Source organism: Rhea americana, unplaced genomic scaffold (genome assembly GCF_003343005.1).
Source record: "Rhea americana isolate MKP2758 unplaced genomic scaffold, rheAme1 scaffold_7, whole genome shotgun sequence".
NCBI lineage: Eukaryota > Metazoa > Chordata > Aves > Rheiformes > Rheidae > Rhea > Rhea americana.
This window is the reverse complement of record NW_028186867.1, coordinates 3,467,749-3,488,743: the sequence shown is the minus strand read 5'-3', so window position 1 is coordinate 3,488,743 and position 20,995 is coordinate 3,467,749. Positions and strand designations below refer to the sequence as shown.

At 36.1% G+C, this 20,995-nt stretch overlaps 1 protein-coding gene across 9 annotated transcripts in view; it reads left to right on the top strand.

The window, feature by feature from the left end:
- STS (steroid sulfatase) overlaps positions 1 to 20,995 on the top strand; it is a 108,863-nt gene that overhangs the window by 51,290 nt on the left and 36,578 nt on the right. For 8 of the 9 annotated variants that reach the window (XM_085321569.1, XM_085321573.1, XM_085321575.1 and 5 more), the window contains one exon: positions 15,220 to 15,357. The exons of the other annotated variant lie outside the window; for it this stretch is intronic. In XM_085321569.1, the coding sequence (XP_085177695.1) occupies positions 15,220 to 15,357 (138 nt within the window). The remainder of the gene's footprint in view (positions 1 to 15,219; positions 15,358 to 20,995) is intronic. 9 annotated transcript variants of the gene reach the window in all.

Genomic DNA, 20,995 nt, shown 5'->3' with positions numbered 1-20,995 from the left:
CAGTATCTGTCTAGGTATTTATAGAGCATGTAATCATTGTTGTAATAAAGAATGCAATTGAGCTAGCAGGTGAAGGATGATGCTGGTATAACTTTTATCTCTATGAAAGAAGTCTAAATGTGAAACAGAGAAGCAGAGAAACAAAAGATGACCAGACTTTTTAATCTGGACAGTTAAGCCACCCCCTCTTGTACATTCAGGTAGTTTTGAAGTGGATTACCCTATGCCTTAACATAACTGATACATTCCATGAATAACTGTACATGCATACAGACACAAAAAATGTGCAAATTAACATATTAGACTATAAAGTCAAGCACTCAAAGGTAGGAAAAATCTATCCCTTATGTCTCTTACGATATAACCTTTATTCATGTGGCTACATGCCATTTCTTTCTCCAGTGAAACCCTGTCCCCTCATTACAGAGTGCTTCTTAATAAGCAGCTATTCAACAGCAGGTGTATTCTTCACTCTTAAGTATGAATTTTCATGTTTTATTTAACACACACTCTTCAAGTTCTGTTTTGAAGACAGATTATGTTTTACATCTCTGATGTTTTCTGTGGCATTACATCACTACAGTATATAACAGATTCACAAATAAACATTTTCACAATGCCTTTATAAGATGAAGGTTTCAGGTTTTCAGGTGAAGGTTTTCCCTCTAYAGATAAAAAACTGAGGCACAGAGCTGATATTCAGATTTACTTACTGTGATACAGTTTTGTGTCCAGTCACACACTAATCCAGCTCTGGATCTATAGCAAAGCGTTGGGACTTCCGTTCAGCTGGCATACGAATTTCCTTTCTGTGCTAACCAGTGCATAGAAGTGGGGAAGAGGAGAAGTAAAGCTGTTTTGTCTTCCAGGACTTGATACACATTGGGGCTGGGATATGGCTGGAAATGTACAGCTGGACTCAGAAACTCAGTATTACTTCTGATCTTGGGAATTAAGTAGTATTTTTTTTAAGATAATGAAATATCTTCACCAACGTATGAATCAAAATTATATGAACAGTTTCTTTGATAATTCAGGAAATGCATTCCAGTCCTTTACCCTTTATTTGTAGCTAGCTGCATCTCATTTAACTTAGAAAATAAAAAAATCCTGAGCATGTGCATTTCAGTCTCAGTGGTAATTCTGAGAAGCCTAGGGGAACTTTTAAAATCGTCACTCTTGTTTTTCAGATAGAGAGATACAGCTTCTCCATACTTCCTTTGAAATGTATGTTAATTATTTTAAGACTATGATGTTAAAAATATGGGATACTAATTCTCAGTGAAAAAAAAAAAATAGCACACAATAAAACTTGTAACAGTACTGATTCYGTGTTGTAGATTCTAGTTCATCAGCAAACTGGATCATGCTAGTGAAGTGCCATGCAAAAAATTCAAACTGCTGAAGCACAAAGTTATACTAATAAGCTCTTATTGATGAGATTGACAGAAATTATTTTTTGTTATTCCACCCCACCCCAATAGTCTATCTGAGTGCTAAAACAACTACATTTCTTAAGGGCAGATTGGCAATACTACCAAAGTTCATTATTCTAGAAGAAATCAGTTACAGATTTTGCATTACAGAAAGCTTTTTATCACACCAGATAAGTAATGAAGTTTTTAAGGTTAGGGAAAATATTAGAGAAATAATGCCCTGATTAGTCGAGGGCAGGCTGGTTGAGTTACAACTTCGGTGTTCTCCAGCTTTTTTCCTCAGTGCTTGATTGTAAAATAGGGCAATTATGTATCCTTTCAGGGTGTTGTTTAAGAAAAAAAAAAATGATACTGAATATTTCTATTATGTTTTCTTACCTGTTACTTGTTAATATTACTTTTATTTTTTTCCTTCATATTTCATTTAATGTACTCAGGGCATTTTGAATGCTTTTCTTTTCTTTTCCCTTTCTTTTGGTTTCATTGGTTCATGCTATATATGGAAGTTACTTCTTTCAAATGAGTCCCTTATGCTGTATATGGAAATTACTCCTTTCAAATGAGTCCCTCTCCCTCCCCACCTCTCCCCACCACTGTTTCTTCAGAATGTATTCTCCTGGAGAGCACAATGTACTAACCCAGAGAACACCCAGCAGATTTTACGTTACAGTGTTAAGCTTAATATCCAAAGGAACACCTGACCCCAAAGAAGTTAATTGCTTACTTAAGATGATAAAAGTGAAACTCTAAGGTAATCAAAGCCCAATCTTAGACCAGCATGGAGTTATATACTACAGCTTCAGCTGATCTAGTAGCTTGTTTTTACAAAAAGGGAGAAGATGATAGGACTTCCCATGCCTCCTTTCCACTAGGCCGCTTGCAGGGGAAGGATGGTAGGTCTAGAGGAAAGGAAAGAGGAGAAGCATCTTTTGCTTTCAGAAAGTCCTTTTTTAGAAAACTACTAAATGGGCTTATGTATAACTTCATACTTAGTCTGCCTAAAATTAGGTGTGATTAACTTGGCCCTTAGGTGCCTCTGTCTATGTGACTTTAAAACTATCATTTCTGTATTACGAAGGATAAAAGCTTTAGGCTCTTAGATTATACTTTAGTGGCAGAGGCATGTTAGAAATTGATTTTATTTCCRCTTCTGAAGCAGACTGGAATTTAAAAACAAAGGGCAAACAAGGAATAATACAAAACGTAATTGTGTTTTAATCCTAAAGAAAAGAATGGCCTGCCCCAAAAAGCAGTGCGAGTTTTTTGTTTCTGCAAACCCCAAAGATAACTTAATCCTGGATGCTTGAAATAAAAGAGTGAATCAGAATGTCTCAGCATTTCTGGAAAAGACATGAAAGATATTAAAGCACATGAAAAATATTAATTTGGGCTGTATGAAACAGTGTACTGGCAGGTATAAAAGTGCTTCCAATCCCCAGTGAAATAAATTTTGCCATCACAAAACTGTAGACATTAAGCAAATAATCAACCAGTATTTTTTTCCTTAATTACAATGTAATGTGAATAGATACAATTTATCTAAGTCTGTAAGATCATCAGGTGATAAAAAGGCTTTCGGAATTATTTAATAATGTATAATGAATCAGAAAATACAAAAGAGCTATTGTTGTCATATTTTTAGGTGATGTTTGTAAAATTCTGTGATTTCTTAGCTCTGAAGCTTTTAAATTTGAAGTTAGAAATTCCTTGTCAGCTAAGCAAGTCTATAATTTAATTTCTTACTGACAATTACATCAATAAGAAACTTTTAATGAGTGTATTCAAAAGTTTGCTTTGGCAGATTAGATAGTAAATAGCATTTTCTTTAGAACAGAAAGAAGGGATAGAAAAATAAAATAAAATACACTACCTTGACAATACCAAAAGCTTTAATAACTGATTTTTGAAAACAGATCTATTCTATTTATAAAGTTCAGTGTATGCATAACATAGTTCTTTGAGCTACTTGAGTGGCAGATGGAAAATGGATTTTAACAAAGTGTCTGCGGTAGGTCTGTTAGTCTTTCTGAAGATGAGATTTCCTTCCCTTTTGGTAGATCCTTTTCTTTTTGTAGCTGTCAAAAGCAATGTTGGCCCATCTGATAGTATACATATAGAAATATGGTTATGATACAGTGGTCCAAAACTAGAATCTTAACACCTGATTCCTCCTTCCCATATTGATGCCAAGAAACTCAATGGTTAGGACAGCTATAATATTGCTCTGTACCTGTGATACTAATTATGTCTTCCTTTAAAGAATTTTTTGCCTTCCTGATATGAGAGGTGCACTTTTGTCTTAGGGTAGAATCTAGCCTTCATTTTTTTTCAGCTCCTCAGATACCATGAGCAGACAATTTATTCTTCTTCTTTGCAAATCCTCTTTTCTAGTTCTTCCCAATGGATTTTCACAGTAGATCACACTATATTTTTTCCACTCCACTTGGCTGCTTTTCATTACCTGATGTCTCCTGCTATTGATAATAGCTTATCAACAACGAAAGAGGAACAAAAGTGTAATACAATGGAGATAAAAAGGGAAATATCAGTTTGACATACTTTAATATTATACCTTCTTTATGAAGGCATCTCTTTTTAGATGAACTAAAAGAACTTTTTGTATTTAAATTAACCTTTTCTTTTATGTATAAACATTGCTGAATTCCTTGCAACTCAAGTATTAGTTATTCTTCCTAAAGGCATCCTGCTGAATCTGTGGAGGATAAGATTAGATTAAAAAGAATACTTCATGATCTTTGTGTAGCAATATAGAAGTGTTTCTAGTTGGCAGATACCCAGGCCCCTCTAATTATTAATAAACAAACAAACAAACAAATAAATAAGATTTTATTAAGGGACTTGGTAGAAAAAGAAGAAAGTGGTCATTCAAATGGGCAGGAAGATTATCCTGATACATATCCATTCCTTTTAACCATGCTGGGCTAGGTCTTCTGTTTGCATAGAATAATATAGCTGCATTGAAGTCAATGGAACCAGACTGATTTGAAGTTAGTAGAACTGCAGTATGGAAAGACCATGGCTCAAAACAAGCATCACAACCTTCCACACAAATTATATTTTCTTGGAATTTGTTTTAATAAAGCAAAGTGAAGACCTAATAGTTGAGGACAAGAAATATGTTTTGTTTCAAAGTTTAACTGCACTGCCAGAAAGGTAGCAAACAAACAATGCATCTTTCTGATGTGTGCAAGACAGTGGAAAGTATGTGGCTAGCAGCTGTTAGCAAAAAAGAAAAGGAAAGCAGAGCTGGCAGGCAGGGAGCAATGACATACAAATGTCAAATGTCCATTATTAGGAGATTAGAGAGAAGACCAAGACCAAAGGTAAGGATAATGTCTGTGCAGCGGGAAGTGGGATGTGATATCCCTTCTGTCTCTTGACTGAGGCTCCAACCACATAAAAAACCGTGATTTAGGACAGCCTGGTTTTAAGGACAGTGTTCTGCTATGATGGCCTTTGTATCAATATTATTTTAATAAGGCAGAAAATTGGCAGATGTATTTTTAAAAAAATCCTAAAGTATTTATATGGGATATTATCCTACATGTTCTTGCCAGTTTAGAGCTGAGGTAGCCGTAGTACATCAACCAGTTGTTGCAGTAACCCCAGGTGTTGCTCATAAATAGTAGATGGCTCATTTAAACAGTTAAAGAGAGCTTTGGGGTCTGTCACATTTCTCTCTCAGAATATATCCTGACTGTCTAATGTGACATTTAATTTCTTCTCTTGTTCAGTATTATCTTTAGGAATATATAGTAACAAAGTAGAAAAGAAGGCAATTGTTTTAAACAGGAGACACCAGTATAATAAATATAGTATATCAAGAAATAAGAATGCAAATGCTCTATTCAGCTGTTTTCGTATTTAACTGTTGTATCTTGATATGGCCATAATGAGTTGCCAGGTACGCTTTTCATACTTTTCCAATGTCTCTGAGAGCAGAAAACTACTTGCTGCACTTACTTCTCTCTGTATGTGGTACTGGAACACCATTCTCTTTTAAGAATATTCACGTAAAGTGTAGAGATTTCGATCCTTTCATGTTCATGGACATTTACTTGTATACAACTTCCATAGATTTGATATTCAGAAGTTTAAGGTTCAGAAAGAAGAAAGAAGAAAGAAGCAGTCCTTTAGAAAAAGATTAATGGTGTAGCGTGGCAAGGGAAGGCGGGTAATCCTCTGCGTGCCTCTCTATCCATAGGACTAGTGCCATTCCTACAAGCAAGAAACATGCTAAGTGAAGCTTTCCAGTGGTTGCTTCCCACATATGCACTGGGGAGCTTACCTTCACAAGGATCCCCTCTATTCCCCAAATACTACTTATTTACAGTTAGATTAATTTTTCCCTTGTATCCACATTATTATTTGAGCTGATCTTTGATGTTCCTATGTAAATAATCCTTCCTCATACCAAATTTACCTTAAAGTTCACSCTAAAAAACACACCTCACAGAGATCCTTGTAAGCAGAGCAGAGCCCTCTTAGGAATCTGTCTTCACACAAGACAGCCTCGTAACTTAGAGTGTTCTAACTTCCCCTTACAGGCCAAATGACACATAGTATTCACGTTGTTGAACCTTTGCAAACTGAGATCAATAACTATATTAGTAATTTCACAGACGCCACATCTTAGATTTTCTCATATGTAACAATTAGGTAGAGAAAAGATAAAGAAATGGGCTTGATGACCTCTGGGCACTTATTCTGCTATGTCTGGGAGCAGCAAAAACATCATGGCCTAAGGTGGCACCTCAAGTACTTCCAAACAAATTTAAGACGAGACTGTGTATTTCTCTTTCCCATGCTTCAAACTAGAAATAAGCAGAATTTTTATTGTCTTATAAGCATCTGCTGTGCTACTGAATACTGCTCTGAAGCTTCAAAATAAATTATTTCAGGATAGGCTGAGAATTTTTTTCAAGAGCATTTAGATGATTTAAGGTATCAAAGTCCCGTTCCATAAGCTAGCAAGCATGCTTCTGAATCATCTATGATCAGCTTCTAGCTGATCGCCAGAGATCCCTTCCAACCTTAATAATTCTATGATTCTATGAACTCGAATGACCTAAAAATTGTTTTTCTTCCATTTTGAAAGTCCTTCTTTGGAGCTTAAATCAGCTTAGATACTGTCACAATGAGCACACATACATACACATGTGCGTGCGCACGCACACACACATACACAAAGAAAAGAGAGAATAAATTGAAAAAAAGTCAAATCAAAAGAGAGGTTTGTGACCTTAAATTTATTTCCTCCTCTTGTTTTCTAAATCAGAATGTCATCTAGAGAAGACAGAATGGAGTTTACCTTCATTGATGGGAAACTTCCTTGAGGACAGTTTTTGCACTTAGACTTTCTCTCTTATTGGTATTAATAACATCTATATAGAGATTTTTTTCACAACTGACCTAGTTTGGAGATGGTAATTGCATTGTAGGCTTCAAGYGTCTAGCAGTATTAGCAGACACAAAAGTTTCCAAATGGCAGTTATGATGTAAGTAAAGTGGCAAATGTTCATGATGGTAGTCAAATCATGAGAAAAACAAAAGGAGTCTTCTGTTTTGGGGTCAGTTAATGCAACATAAACTACGTTCATGTAAGATTCGATTCACACAGTTAAGATCAGAAAGCTGAGAAATGAAAGGAATTAAGATTTCATGAGGAATATTAATTCTATCTTGATAAAAATCCTCTTTATTTAATGATACGTGATTTATAGCAAAAGTCCAAGCCCTGCTCCTAAATTCAGCAAAGATGAACTCTTGAAAGACAATGAACATATAGGTTCTAATGTCAACTCATTTTTTGCCAGTTCCAGGACCACTTTCATTTAATAAAAGGTATAAAAATAAAACAAACATTGACAATACTTGGAAATTTCTAAAAAACCACAGATTAAAATATGAGGTTACATTTCTTACATTGTTTTAAGTGCTTTATCCTTTAATCTGACATAATCTTGTTATTATGCATTTAGATCTAAGAACATATATATGTTCAGTTTAAAATTGACTGCAAAACAGGCCCTCTGACACTAATAAATATTTAAAGCTTTTAAGATTTAGAGAAGATTTTCTTTTATCACTCCCCAATTACTGTATCAATCAGCATATATTGAAATGATCAAAATCTGAAGCCTCCACCTGAATGATAGTCTAGTTCAAAAGTGAATAACCTCCTTTGCTTGTCATTACAGTTTGCCTAGGTCCTGCCCAAAGGAAGCATTTCCAAATTTTGGATGGAAAACATGGGAAACCTCAGAGTGGGGAAGTAGACTGTCTTCTGCATTATGCATCTTACTTGTATGTGTGCAATGGCAACATTTTTTCAAATGTGTGCAGAATGGAGATATAAATTTACCCCAAAAGTTATCACAGCTGTCATGAAAAATGCAAATGCAATAGACCCTTCTGAAATTGCATGACCATATCTCATATTTTAGCATTTTAAGCAGGCTAAAAATTAGGATTTACATTAGAAATACATAGCCTTATGTTGAACAGATGTAAGGTCTAAAAGTGATTTTAAAGCAGCACATTTAGTATCTAATTTAAATACTAATAAGCAGATAGTTATACTTTGACTTTTAATGATCCTAATATCTTTATCTTTGCAGTGGTGTACTAGTCATGTAATTATGGAAACCTTGCTATTCTGCATTGTCTATATTGCAGCTACATTTAGAGCTCCTCACAACCTTCGTAACCACATCTTAACTCTGTACTTTATAATCTACTAGAGGATGAAAAGGTACTATTTATCTATGTGTAAGATATCATTCCAAATTGCAGATTTACAAAATAATTTAAATTCTTCATGATTTTGGAAATAAGATATGTGATACTCATTTCTAGATAAAACTTATGCATATAAGTAAGATGCATAATGCAAAAGACAGCCTACTTCTCCACTCTGAGGTTTCCTATGTTTTCCATCCAAAATTTGGAAATGCTTCCTTTGGGCAGGACCTAGGCAAATTGTATGTAAGTCAAAATTTGGTTGCTATATTCATAGCTACTCAGCAGTGCATGTCTAATCTGCTGTGTGCTACACTGAAAGTTTATCCTGAGAGTCTGAAAGACAGGTTATACTTATAAGACTGTAAAAACAGCACAAGCCAATTACAAGTTTAAGATTACACGGCAATCCAAATCCAAGCACAAAGCAAATTCATACTAATAGCTTAACCGACTACACACTAAAGTTAGCTTTGGTTCTTGTAGAAGACTGCCCTTCTCCAAGCCCTTAGGCTGTTTTGATGTGTCTAACCATAAGTCTAGTGTAATCCAAGAAGAGAAAATAACTTGATATTCTGCAGACTATCTAGACCTCCCAGCTATTGATTTGAATGGTAATTTATCCTACATTATAGGTATTTAAACCTAAGGCAACTGCTGTTACCTTCCCTCATCACGCGAAAGATCAAGAACTGTGGGGGCCAAATTCATTCATCTTCAATTATGTCAGCTACATATAAAAATGCATATTTTGTTTCATCAGCTATAAAAGGTGTCTTTAGCAACTATTTCAGAGGAGAACTTGTCCGTTGTAGGTAAATCCCACTCATTATATATCCACAATATACTGTCCTTGTGCACATGCAGAACACATTTGTCTTAGCACCATAGTTTCAATGTGTGATACATCAATCCTACCACTTTTTGAACTGCCAACACTGGCAGGGCTGGACTGTCTTTCAAGGTGGAAAGCTAATATGGAGAGCAGATCAAGACTACCACCCTTTGTATCCTTCTTTTCCATTTTCCACTTTCTACTTTCCTGTCCTAGAAAAGCTGCAAGGTACCCCAAGGAACTGGCTAAGAAAGAAAGAACCAGAAATTAGTTTTTAAAATGAGTGGATAGATAAGAAACTGTCACTAAGATAAGCAGTTAGCATATAGTTACCATATTAATTCTGTAGATTTTTTAGCCAGTGTCCCATACCACAAGAAAGCGTCAAATAAATTAGTGTTGTACAAAAATACTGCTATATGTATTTGAATGATTAATATGTCTGTAATGCATATATTATGATATATCACTCATGTGGGAGTCATATCATAATTTATGTATTACTTAATTCCTTAGTCATTCAGAGATACCATGAGGTACATTCTCAGGTAGTATAAGGCAGTGTTACTGAAGTGTTTTTGTAGCAACCACATTTATGTATTCTTACTCCTGCTGCTATAGTTTCCAAATATTGTGCAGATCATCTAAATCTCATCTACTTGAGAAGAGAGAAAGGACATGCACTTGAGAGGATTGCCACTGAAATAAACCTATAAAGGTTTGATATGTCTAACCATAAGTCTAGTGTAATCCAAGAAGAGAAAATAATGATATTCTGCAGACTATCTACACCTCCCAGCTATTGATTTGAATAGTAATTTATCCTACATTATAGGTATTTAAACCCGAGGCAACTGCTGTTACCTTTCCTCATGATGCAAAAGATCCGATTCCCTATAGCTGAGTCTCTAAAAGTGACATGTATTCCAGGATCTGGAGCCACAGAATAAACATTTTGGCCAACTTCAGCGGAAAATTCTATTGAGGAAGTATCGCAGAACCTTTTGTTGCCAACCCCTTTGCTGCAGCTAATCCTCCTGTGCCTGACTCCATGGTTGACTTTTTGTCACTCTGCTACCTGGCTTGACTCATACGCACACAATCCTCTTCCAACGTGAAGAGAAGCCAGTGCCTACCGGCTTTGTGACTTTGATCTTTTGTAGTCTGATTCCAAGATTAGCAAGTAGTGGAGCACGATAGAAGGGGACCAGCTGGTGCTGAGGGCTCAGTGTCCAGACTTTCAGCATATCAGCAGAGATATGACATTTATTACTTCCGACCAGCTTTGCTCTGACCCCAGGGACTGCTGCATATCAGCAGTTGGAGTGATTTAGGTGCAGTCCTTGAGTCCATCCTTCAGTTAAGTTCACAGAATCCAGGAGTGCTTTGCTCTGCAAACAGTGATATATTAAGTGGTGATGATCCGATTTATTTTGAGTGTGCACTCCTGACTGTAATTAATACTCTAATGCAGATATGCTTTTTCAGAACCAGATGCTACTTGTTTGGCAGAATATATCTTGTTGACACTGAAGATGTCACTAACCTATAGTGTTAGGAACTCAGGACATTTAAAAATTCAACTTTGTACTTTTGAGAAGACTTTGTTACATAGGCTTTTTCCATAGCATAAGTTTAAAAATAATAGTAGCATAGTAGAACTGATATAAGACTTTCCACTGAGTATATGCTCCACTTTCTTTTTGTAGGAATTATTATATGTTGTATAATTCGTCATGCATTGAGTTTCTGCTCTAGTCAAAATTATATTAATTATTACTGTCACCTTTGAACTTCATGTGCTTATGCTGCCTATATACAGATTCACCTGTCTCCTTAGATGTCTGTGTACTTTTGACTGGTTAAATAATGTGCCATCACATCAATCTATTGCTTCTTCGAAGAATTTCCACTTGCCAGTGGTTGTATTCTAGCTCTGAATGTTAAACAAGTTACATGCAGAGTTGATGTACTGTTCGCCATATGTGCAGCAACTTCTTGTCTTACTGTCAGTGGTTTATTTTCCATCTTTACCTCAAGTGTTATGCTCAATGACTAGGTCTGAAAGTGATAATTACTTCCCCACTGATGAGACAAACTGATTTACATATTTATCAAGGGGAAACTGGATGGCTCTGAGCATACCACAGAAGCATTTGCATATTTATAACTTGAAATGTACAAAAGCTAAAATTAAGATATGGATGCCTTGGTCTTAGTTACTAAGCTTGTTTTTATACAAAGGTTTTAGTCAGTGGATTTTTGTAATCAGATCAGTCCATTAAAGAGTGAATGGTTCTGAAAAATCAACATAGAGAGTTTAAATTGATTGTTAGCTTGTGGATGATGGTTTGCAGAAATTACAACATTAAGTTTAAGGTGAAAGTCTTAGCCTTTGTGCCCTGAGGTTATGATGAATGATGGAATTACCTTAATTTAACTTCTGTAGGAGAAGGAAAGTCCCAAGGGTTTTACTAGGTAGTGGCTATGTAGTTGAATCGCTTCAATATCTTTTCTGTGAGGAATATTGGCTTCCAGGTGCGTATGCATATAGATATAATTTCTAGAAGTTTACGCACATATTCATATGCATTCACTTGCCGATGTCAGAACTAGCCTCCCTCCACTGATGACAAGTTAATTGTCATTCTGGTTAGTAATACTAACCAAAAGCAGACATTAGTATCAGCAGGCAATTCTGAAACGGAGAGATTAACCAAAAATGTTATCTGTCTCCTCTAGGCAGCTAGAGATGTGATGGCTCATCTTCCCAAATTACTCTTTGTCTCTTAATTGTCTCAAGATTCCTATAATCGTCCTGGTACAGTGGTGTCATATGAAAGGCTGGTAGAATAGGATAAGAATGTTATATTTTCCAGAACTCCCTTTATCATCAACTGTTGTGTCCCGAGACATTCTGTTAGAACTGATTCTTACCCATCCTTCAGTATCATCTTGTTTCTTTGAATCAGGCAAACCGCTATATACCTGTTCTAAGTGAGAATGGACTATTCTGTCCTAATACCTGGATTATACAGCTATTTTCTAGATTCTAGAGCTTTTTTCTCATGTTTTCAGCAAGACTATAAATTATTTCAAGTGAATACATTTAACACTTCTCTCTTATATTGATTTCAAGTGTCAGTAAACTAATTTATTAAGCAAAAGCATTATTTCATATACATGCTTGCTTAAATCTTTGAACAGATTTCCAAGTTGCTGACAAATTTGTAACCACTTCATTAGTTTTCCATGTTTTCTCAAAAGAATTTTCATTGTTTATAATCCTTAAATCCTAACCTGGATGAACATAGTGTGAGTTTTATGTAGTTCAAACCTTCAGAGTTCAAAGCTTCAGAAATTGTGTTCAGCATTAGAGAGGCTTGTTTAGCTAGCATTTATATTGTGTTTGACAAGCTGAACAATGTCGTGGTGCTCTCTGTTTCCTCCCAAAGAGTGCAGTCAATTGCTCCTCGGTTTCACATGGCTACAGCTCTAGAGAAATTGGCATGTCACTTTAAGAAAGCAAGAAGTCTTTATAATTTAACATACGTTAAAGGAAGAGTGGACAGCAGAATGTAGAGAGCTGTATATTTTGAAGGAAGCTTTATGTAAATTTTGAAATGTTTTATTAGTTCAAACGATCAACATCTTACTGTTCTTATTAAGCTATTTTGTAGTTTTAAAAATTACAAATGGAAGAAAAGTGTCCAGTGATCTCATTCCCTTGTCTTCTGCAATGTTAGCCACCTAAATTTGGGCTAGGTTGGGTATACACTCCTAGAATGGCAATATCTAGAAATTTAATCTTAAATTCTAATTTCTCAATAGTTTCAGAAGTTATACGACCCCTTCAGTGTTCAATTGACTTTCCTGATTAGAATTGTATCTTTCAAAATCTGTTTTGCTTAAATCAGAAAAAAACATGTGAACAGTATCATCCACAGAGATCATTACAGCTATTAACTTTCAAGCGAGTCTTTTCAGTCAAGAGTCCTTCCATTTTGTTATTAATTTCAGACATTGGGAATAACAAACCATTATTGCTTTAACAGGGCTATAGTTTTCCTAATGTTTTGGCTTATTCCTCCTACAGTTTGATAAGCTGCATAAGCCCCTTGCTTCCACAAAATCTTTAATTCGTTATTGCTTCCTGCAGCTAGAAATGGTTTTAAAGGGAAGGCTAAGCCAGCTGAAGCTCCACTCTTATAATTCAAGAGCACATAACATATGATATACTTCCAGTCATATTTTATGGGTGAAGTAATACAGTTTTACCATCTTTTCTTACTGAGACCTCATTTTTCTGTTCAATATGCTGATAAAAATGTACAAAAGCTCATGCAGCTGCATATGCTCAGCAGTTTGGGTGGGATTCATCTTACCTTCCCTGATATCTAATATAAAGGTATTTATTTTTGAGCTAGTTGCCTAGTATAGGCTGAAGGGGAATTCTGGAGGTCATGTGGTCCAATAATGTCCTAACTGGTCTATATGCTCCACTTTTTTCTCAATATTGCCCCCTTCTCAAGAGATACCATAACAACTTAGTAAGCACAATGTCCAAACAATTTCAGAAGCCAATGATGAATTGCCTCTTTCTTTCCTGGCACTCAGTCCACCTGCTACAGCAAGCAAATGACTTGCCAGATGAATATGCATGGGCTGTTACCCAAATTTCCCTCTAACTCACCAGCTTTAAAATGTCAGCCTTTGAAACAGATTTTCCTCGGCTCTGTTGGGAAATTTCAATTCCCACAAGGTTTTGAAATTTACATAAACAGATTCTCCTACTCTTAAATTTCTTCTTTACTCCTAGTTTATAAACAAGAAATATCGTTTATTTAACTGCTGACATTCCTGTATTGAAGGCCCAGTCATTCGAGCTGATAAGAAATGAAGGCAGTCATCCTTTTTTTAGAAAGGCAATTTTAGAATGCTATAGCTTTAATAGACAAGTGATTAGAAACAGGGTGAGATAACTACTCCTTATCCAGAATAGGAGCATAGAAACCAAAATGATGGTCTGAAAATAGTTGAAGAAGGCTACTTCCTTATGAAGCAAGCTCTGTATTTCTAAGTTCTTATCTCATCCTGTTTGACACTAATTATGCATCAGCTGAAGAATTAATTCTTAGTGGACAGACGAGCAAATCAAAATTAACATTCAAATTGGACCATTCTTGGATGTTCAAGTAAAAAGGATAAAGAAAAAATGGTTGTGAAGACAGAATTATCTTTATATACTCTGGGATATCTGAAGGACAAGGTTAAAGCTCTTTTAGAGGGTGATGTGAAGCATATTCTTATACTTTGGTCAGTTTCCAGGACCAATAATTTTACATTCCTAATCAGTATAAAATTCGCTGGAGCAAGTTACAAAGAGTGGCTTCACTCTCATTCATACAGAAGCCCACTTAAAAGAATTTGGACACTCTAAATAGGTTTAAAAGTAATTTATGTGCACTGCCAGGCTCCTCTACAGTGCAAAATAGTGTAAGGAGCCTTTTGTGTAAATGAAATGTAAGCCCATGGTGCCTTGTAGTCTCACAGCATATTCATATGGATTCTTGTTTTAAATATGTGCACATGTGTGTATTTATTACTTTGTGCATTTTGAGCTTAGTCAATGTCTGTTAGTATATGATCAGAAATTAGTGACTGATTACTAGGTTAGACTGTGAAACCACGAGGCTTCCAGAGGCACTCCATTCATTAATTCACTTTTCTTTTGGAGTGCCTTGTTCTAACATTCACGCTGAGATATTTGCCATGCCACCTCTATAGGTTGCTAGGCAGCAAAGCTTTATCCCTCAGCTTCACCCCCATATCTGTTCTGCATGCTGTGACTCTTTCAGATATCCTCAACAGTTTGAATCTTCTTGCTGTGGGGTTTCCTTGATTGAGAACAACTGCTTCCAAAGGTCACTGGCTCTCTATGGATCAGCCTTTTTCTCCGATRTGCACAAATCTTCTCATTTTATACTTCCAGAAACCCTGCAGCAATGAAATCATAGTCTTGATTGCAAAAGATTTTGTGCAGTTGTTGTGTATGTTGCATGGTACCACTTGGCTATGTATAATAATATTTTTATGTAAACTAAAAAGTCATAAGGACAAAAGATATTTGTACACACCACAGATATAACCAAAAAAACTTTTTTTTATATATATTTTTCTTTTTAGGACAGATTCTGGATGCTTTGGAGAAAAGCAATCTGAACAATAAAACTCTTGTATACTTTACGTCTGACCAAGGGGCTCATATCGAAGAAATCTCTAGTACTGGAGAAGTCCATGGAGGGTATAATGGCATTTATAAAGGTGAAATTCTCTGTTGATTTTTAAAATATGTGCCAGAAACTACTCGGTTTTGCTCCACATTCTTAATATACTTTGTGGCTAAAAAGTTCTGAACTCTTTTTTCTTAGTTGTAAGCTTCTCATGACTGTCATTCTAAATTTAAACAAAAGCAAAGACTTTCTTGTCAAGTATACTGACTCAATCAAAGTAAATGTTCAACCAGAGCTCTACTGGAATTAAATGCTAACAAGTATGCTGCTAAACTGGCCAGAGTTCCAGCTTTGGAAAGATGTTAGTTCATAGTACTTTACTATCATGACTGGATAATAGAATAAAAATGAAAAAGTTTATGAATTTGGGAGTTATCAGAAATCACCAAAGGRTGTGACTGGGATTATACAAAGAGGGTGTATAAAGAGAGAAGATGGCAGAAGCAGTGTGTATTTTTTTACAGAAGTCCAGTGTGTTTTTTACAGAAGATGTAAAAAAGTTTCAGTTAAGTTAAACAAGAAAAATGAAGAGTTGGATTGAGTCTGGGATGGGCAAGCACCACAACAGCCAAAGGAGGAAAAAGTTTCAAACAGAAGAGTCTTAGCTAAAGGAGACAATTTTGAAAATGATATGTAAAATACCTACTAAATGGAGGACTGATTTGAAAATGGGGAGACTTTAGCTAAAAGGAGACTGTTTCCTTCAGTGCAGGTCATAAGACAATTAATACTCCAAATTCTGATTATTCTGTGGAGATTTCCCCAGTCCAAGAGAGACATGGAGCTACTGGAGAGAGTCCAGCGTAGGGCTACAAAGATGATCAGAGGGCTGGAGCACCTGCCCTATGAGGAACATCTGGGAGAGCTGGGCCTCTTCAGCCTGGGGAAGAGAAGACTGAGGGGGGGGGATCTGATCAATGTGTCCAAGTTCCTGAAGGGAGGGTGTCAAGGGGACAGGGACAAACTCTTTTCAGTTGTCTCGTGTGACAGGACAAGAGGAAATGGGCAGAAACTGAAGCACAGGAAGTTCCGCCTGGACGTGAGGGGAAATTTCTTCCCTGTGAGAGTGACGGAGCACTGGACCAGGTTGCCCAGAGAGGTTGTGGAGTCTCCTTCTCTGGAGATATTCAAGGCCCACCTGGATGCAATCCTGTCTAATATGCTCTAGGTCACCCTGCTTGAGCAGGTGGTGGTGGACTAGATGGTCTCCAGAGGTCCCTTCCAACCTTACTGATTCTATTCTGTGTCAAGCCTGTTTAAAGTCTACCTTATTTTAATATACTTTTTCTCTGTGCTATTGTGTGGTAACACTGAAAGATATTGCCTTGTTGCAACAGGATGATCTTGTGAAAAAAAATCTAGCTTAGTAAATAACCCCTTTCTAATTTTTTCCATATCCATACTCATATTCCTGGCATTATGATCCTTTAAGTCAGCAGGGCTGTGGTATAATATGTAATATTGGATACCTTTGAGAACATGGTGACAACATGGAGATGAACATAATTATTGTCAAAAACATATTTTTGAGAACAGAAGAAGAGATATTAAGGAGATGAGAAAACAAAGGCTGTGGAAATTGAGGAATTCTGTTTGATAGCATAGCTACAATATTCAATCATAAATTGCTCATAATAAAAGACAGATAGACAACATGTTTAAATCCAAACTAAAGCATTCACTGGGACAAACTATAGAAAACAGTGATTTTCAGTGTGGAAAAGTGCCCAGTGTGGACATACAGGATCTGGAAAATGAACACCAAAATGTTTTCAATAACCTTCAATCTTATTGAAACAGGAAGGGAATGCCTGGTTTTGTTATTTTTAGTAATGCAGTGAATATTCTTGTGCTTTTACCAAAGTTAATGTTCCYTTCATTCTATCATGAGGAAGTGATTGTGTAATATTTTTTCCTCATATTTCAGGGAACAAAACCTAAGAAACCCAACAATTTTTGTAAAGTCATTTACCAAACTTCCAACTTTTAATTGTTTAGAAAAATAAGGAAATTGTCTTTAGTTATCATTGCAAAATCAAAACAAAACACCTGCCTGCTGCAGAATCACAGAATAGTTGAGGTCAGAAGGCACTTTTGGAGATCATGCTCTAGGTGACCCTGCTGAGCAGGGAGGTTGGATTGGATGATCTCCAGAGGTCCCTTCCAACCTTACTGATTCTATGCTGCTATGATTCTATGATTCACTGTATACCACTGAGGAGAGTTTGACTCTTGTTTTTTTATCCCAACCAAACAAGTATTTATAGTTATTTGTAAGATCTTCCCTAAGCCCTCTCTTCTCCAGCGTGWATACAGCCCAACAATGGACTCAGCATTCCAGATATGACCTCATCAGGGCTAAGTAGAGGGGAAGGACCACMTCCCTCAACCAGCTGGCATTGCTCTTCTTGGTGGCCTTCTGGTGGCCTTCTTTGCTACAAGGGCATATCACTGGCTCATCCACCAGGACCATAGATCCTCTTCTTCAGAGGAATTTTCCAGTGTGTTGCCCCTGCAACCTGTCCTGGTGCATGGGGTTATTCCTCCCTAGGTGTAGGACTCTGTATGTCACTTTGTTGAACTTCATAAGGTTCCATTCTGCCCATCTCTCCAACCTGTTGAGATCCCTCTGAGTGGCAGCACAGCCCTCGGGTGTATCAGTCACTCCTCGCAGTTTTGTATCATCTGTAAAACTGCAAAAGGGAGGAAAGGTAGAGACATATATAGCAAGGAATGACAATATAATGAGGTTTTCAAGTGAACAGACTCCATAGCTTTCATCAGTCTGTAGGTATCTTTCTGAGAAATGACCCTTAGATTTGAGGGGAGCTATAAGGAAAAYGCTACACAAGCAAAACAGGAAATGCCAAAGCTGTGAGGTTGCAAATTGTCAGATGGATCCCCTTGGGCTACAGAGCCAGCACCTGTCCTGAACATTAGTATTTAGGCCTTGCATAGTGTTTTATGTAATTAAGAAACCATATGGTAAATGTTAACATTTTCATAGCTGTAGGCTCAGCCTGAGGTATTTTAAAAGCTCTAAAAAGTATTTACATTGCAGGATGTCAGACATGAGACACAGGATAAATGATGAAGAGGAGAAAAGAAAACACACACATTAGGGAATATACTTTCCTGGGGAGCTTTGATTGAATGGAGTCTTTTCTATCAACCTTTGCAAGATTTCGTATTTATACTTAAGAAGAATAATTTGAAATAGGTCACAGCTGAAATAATGAAAATCTGATTGATAGGGTTAGCTATGGAGAAAAAAAAACTTCAAAAAATGAATTATGGCATGGTTTACAGTTGTCACTTAAGCTATACTGGCAAATACTGTAATATTCTTTGAGAAGGAAAAGAATCAATGTATAAGAAACAAAATAATTATTACATTAATAATAATTATTGTATTAAGAGACATTCTTATTGAAATAAAAAAAATCAAAGACCTATACAATCATTTGAATATACTTTTACAATTTAAAAATACAATAAATTCCATTTTATCTTCTTCTCTCTCCATCTCCAAATCGGTCCTCAATTTAATAGGTGTGCTATGCATCATTTCAAAACAGCAGAAGTGGAAGTGATCAATTAATAACATAGTTAGCAATTTTCACTTTAATACATAAGGATTTATATATAGTAACATCAATTACAGTGAGATATATTAAATCTGATACATATCTGACTGATCTAAAGAAAACTAGGCCTGTGAAACTAAAGTCTCAGGCACTGATATAATAATTTGCCTAAAAAAGCAGTAGGACAGTCTTTACGCTGCTTGTGCTCATGTATGCATGCAGTGGGAATTTGTTTCCTCTGATGAGTAGTTTTCAAAACTGGGAGACATGTATATCCGTCTCTCCTTGCCTCTGCTAGACGGTCTCAATTACTTACCTTTGTGTGTACGAGCTCTGTGTGAATGCAAACATGAGTCAAGCCACTTAACCCTCTTGTCAGAGCTGGAGCAGTATACTCTGCAATAATTGCCTCTGTCCTAAATCAAAAGCTCTCAACAGATCTCCATAATTCAAACTCACTAATTTGTCTTGATATCCAGCCAAATCAGCACGAATAATAAAACTAAAGAGGAGTTTGGAGAATTAGGCTAGCACTGCAAAATTGAATGCAAAAAAGGGACATTTCTGTTTGTGGTTTCTACTACTCTTGATTCTGACTGTGAACAGTCACAATACATTTGTGGATGAATATCACTTGAAATTAAAAACTAGAGTTTTTAACATAGTGTTTAACTACTTGCTATCAGTACTGTGTCTGGCTTATCTCTTCAGTATCCTTTTTTAGGAGATGTTATATAGTGATATAGAAGGGTAAGGATTGCCTTGCTCGCTTTTTTTTTCGGTGTCCCTTTTCTGACAGTTGTCAGGATCAGAAGCCTCAGTGAATAAAGAAGATCCCTAAGAAGATCTCATCCTAATCCTAAATAATATGACCTTGGTTGAATCCTGGCAGTTTAGAGTCTACAAAAAGTTTTAGCCTTAGCTGTTATAACTTGTCTTCTTAAATACCAGAGCTCACTAAGTCTTTCTAAGTTCTTAGCATAGCCTGAAGTCTTTGGCAACTAATTCCATAATATAGATGAAAATTTTCTTTCATTTAATATTTTAACATGGGGCTCTTGTACATTTCATTAACCGTCTCCTCCAAGTTCAGTGATCTTTCCTCACTGTGGTAGGAAAGTAGGAATAACTTATTATAACTTCCCCAGCTATCTTTTGTTTTTTATTCTTTTTTGTGCCTCCATCCCCCCTAATGMCTCATTCAGAAAAGAATTGTCTGTTCGGTCTGTCTTTGCCCCTAATTTCTTGTTATTTTTCTCCTGAACTATTTCKAACTGTGCAATATATCCTTTTAAAATGGTTTGACAAATACTGCCTTTCAGTGTTTGCTATGAAGTACCCTATCCATTTATACAATTGCATTTTAATATTATCCATTTCATTCTAAATACTGCCTATAATCTTTGTATCTTATTAATTACAGATGTGCATTAAGCATAAGTCTTCATCTAGCTTCTTTTTCTTAAGTGCACAGTTAATTACATAGTATGATAGCATAGACTCTAGTCCAGTTATTTTTAGTTCTAATGTGCACTACCTTGCAGGCATTTATACAGAATTTGAACTTACATCTTGTCGCCCATTCATCCAGCCTGGTATGAAGTCCATTACCTTTTCTTCACAGTCTGTTCAACCTATGTAACTGTGTCTTCTCCACAGATTTCAATTTCACAACTCTGTCCTCTTCCAAAATCGAAGTAAATGTATTAAAATAACAAGGGACTTAGTACAGAGTAGCATCAAGGTAACTTGTTGTTAACGTTTTGCCAGGTGACATACACAGGCTGTTTATTTTATCTGTTTCCTGCCTGTTAGTCAGATTTTGATTCATGACAACCTTTTGTATCCTACTCCATGATTAATGTTCCAGAAACTTGCTGAAGGTCCTTGTCAAAGACCTATCAAAGGTTTAAATCTAGATATAGCATCAAAACCAAAAACACAATAGCTATTTTCAGTAAAAATTTCTTTCAAACGATTCAAGTACCTCTTTCTTGAGTTCTTAAAGGACTCTTCAGTGCATACATGGTAATTTCATTTTTCCTGGTTACTTAGTGGTTTTAAGTGACCAGTTTCTCTCAG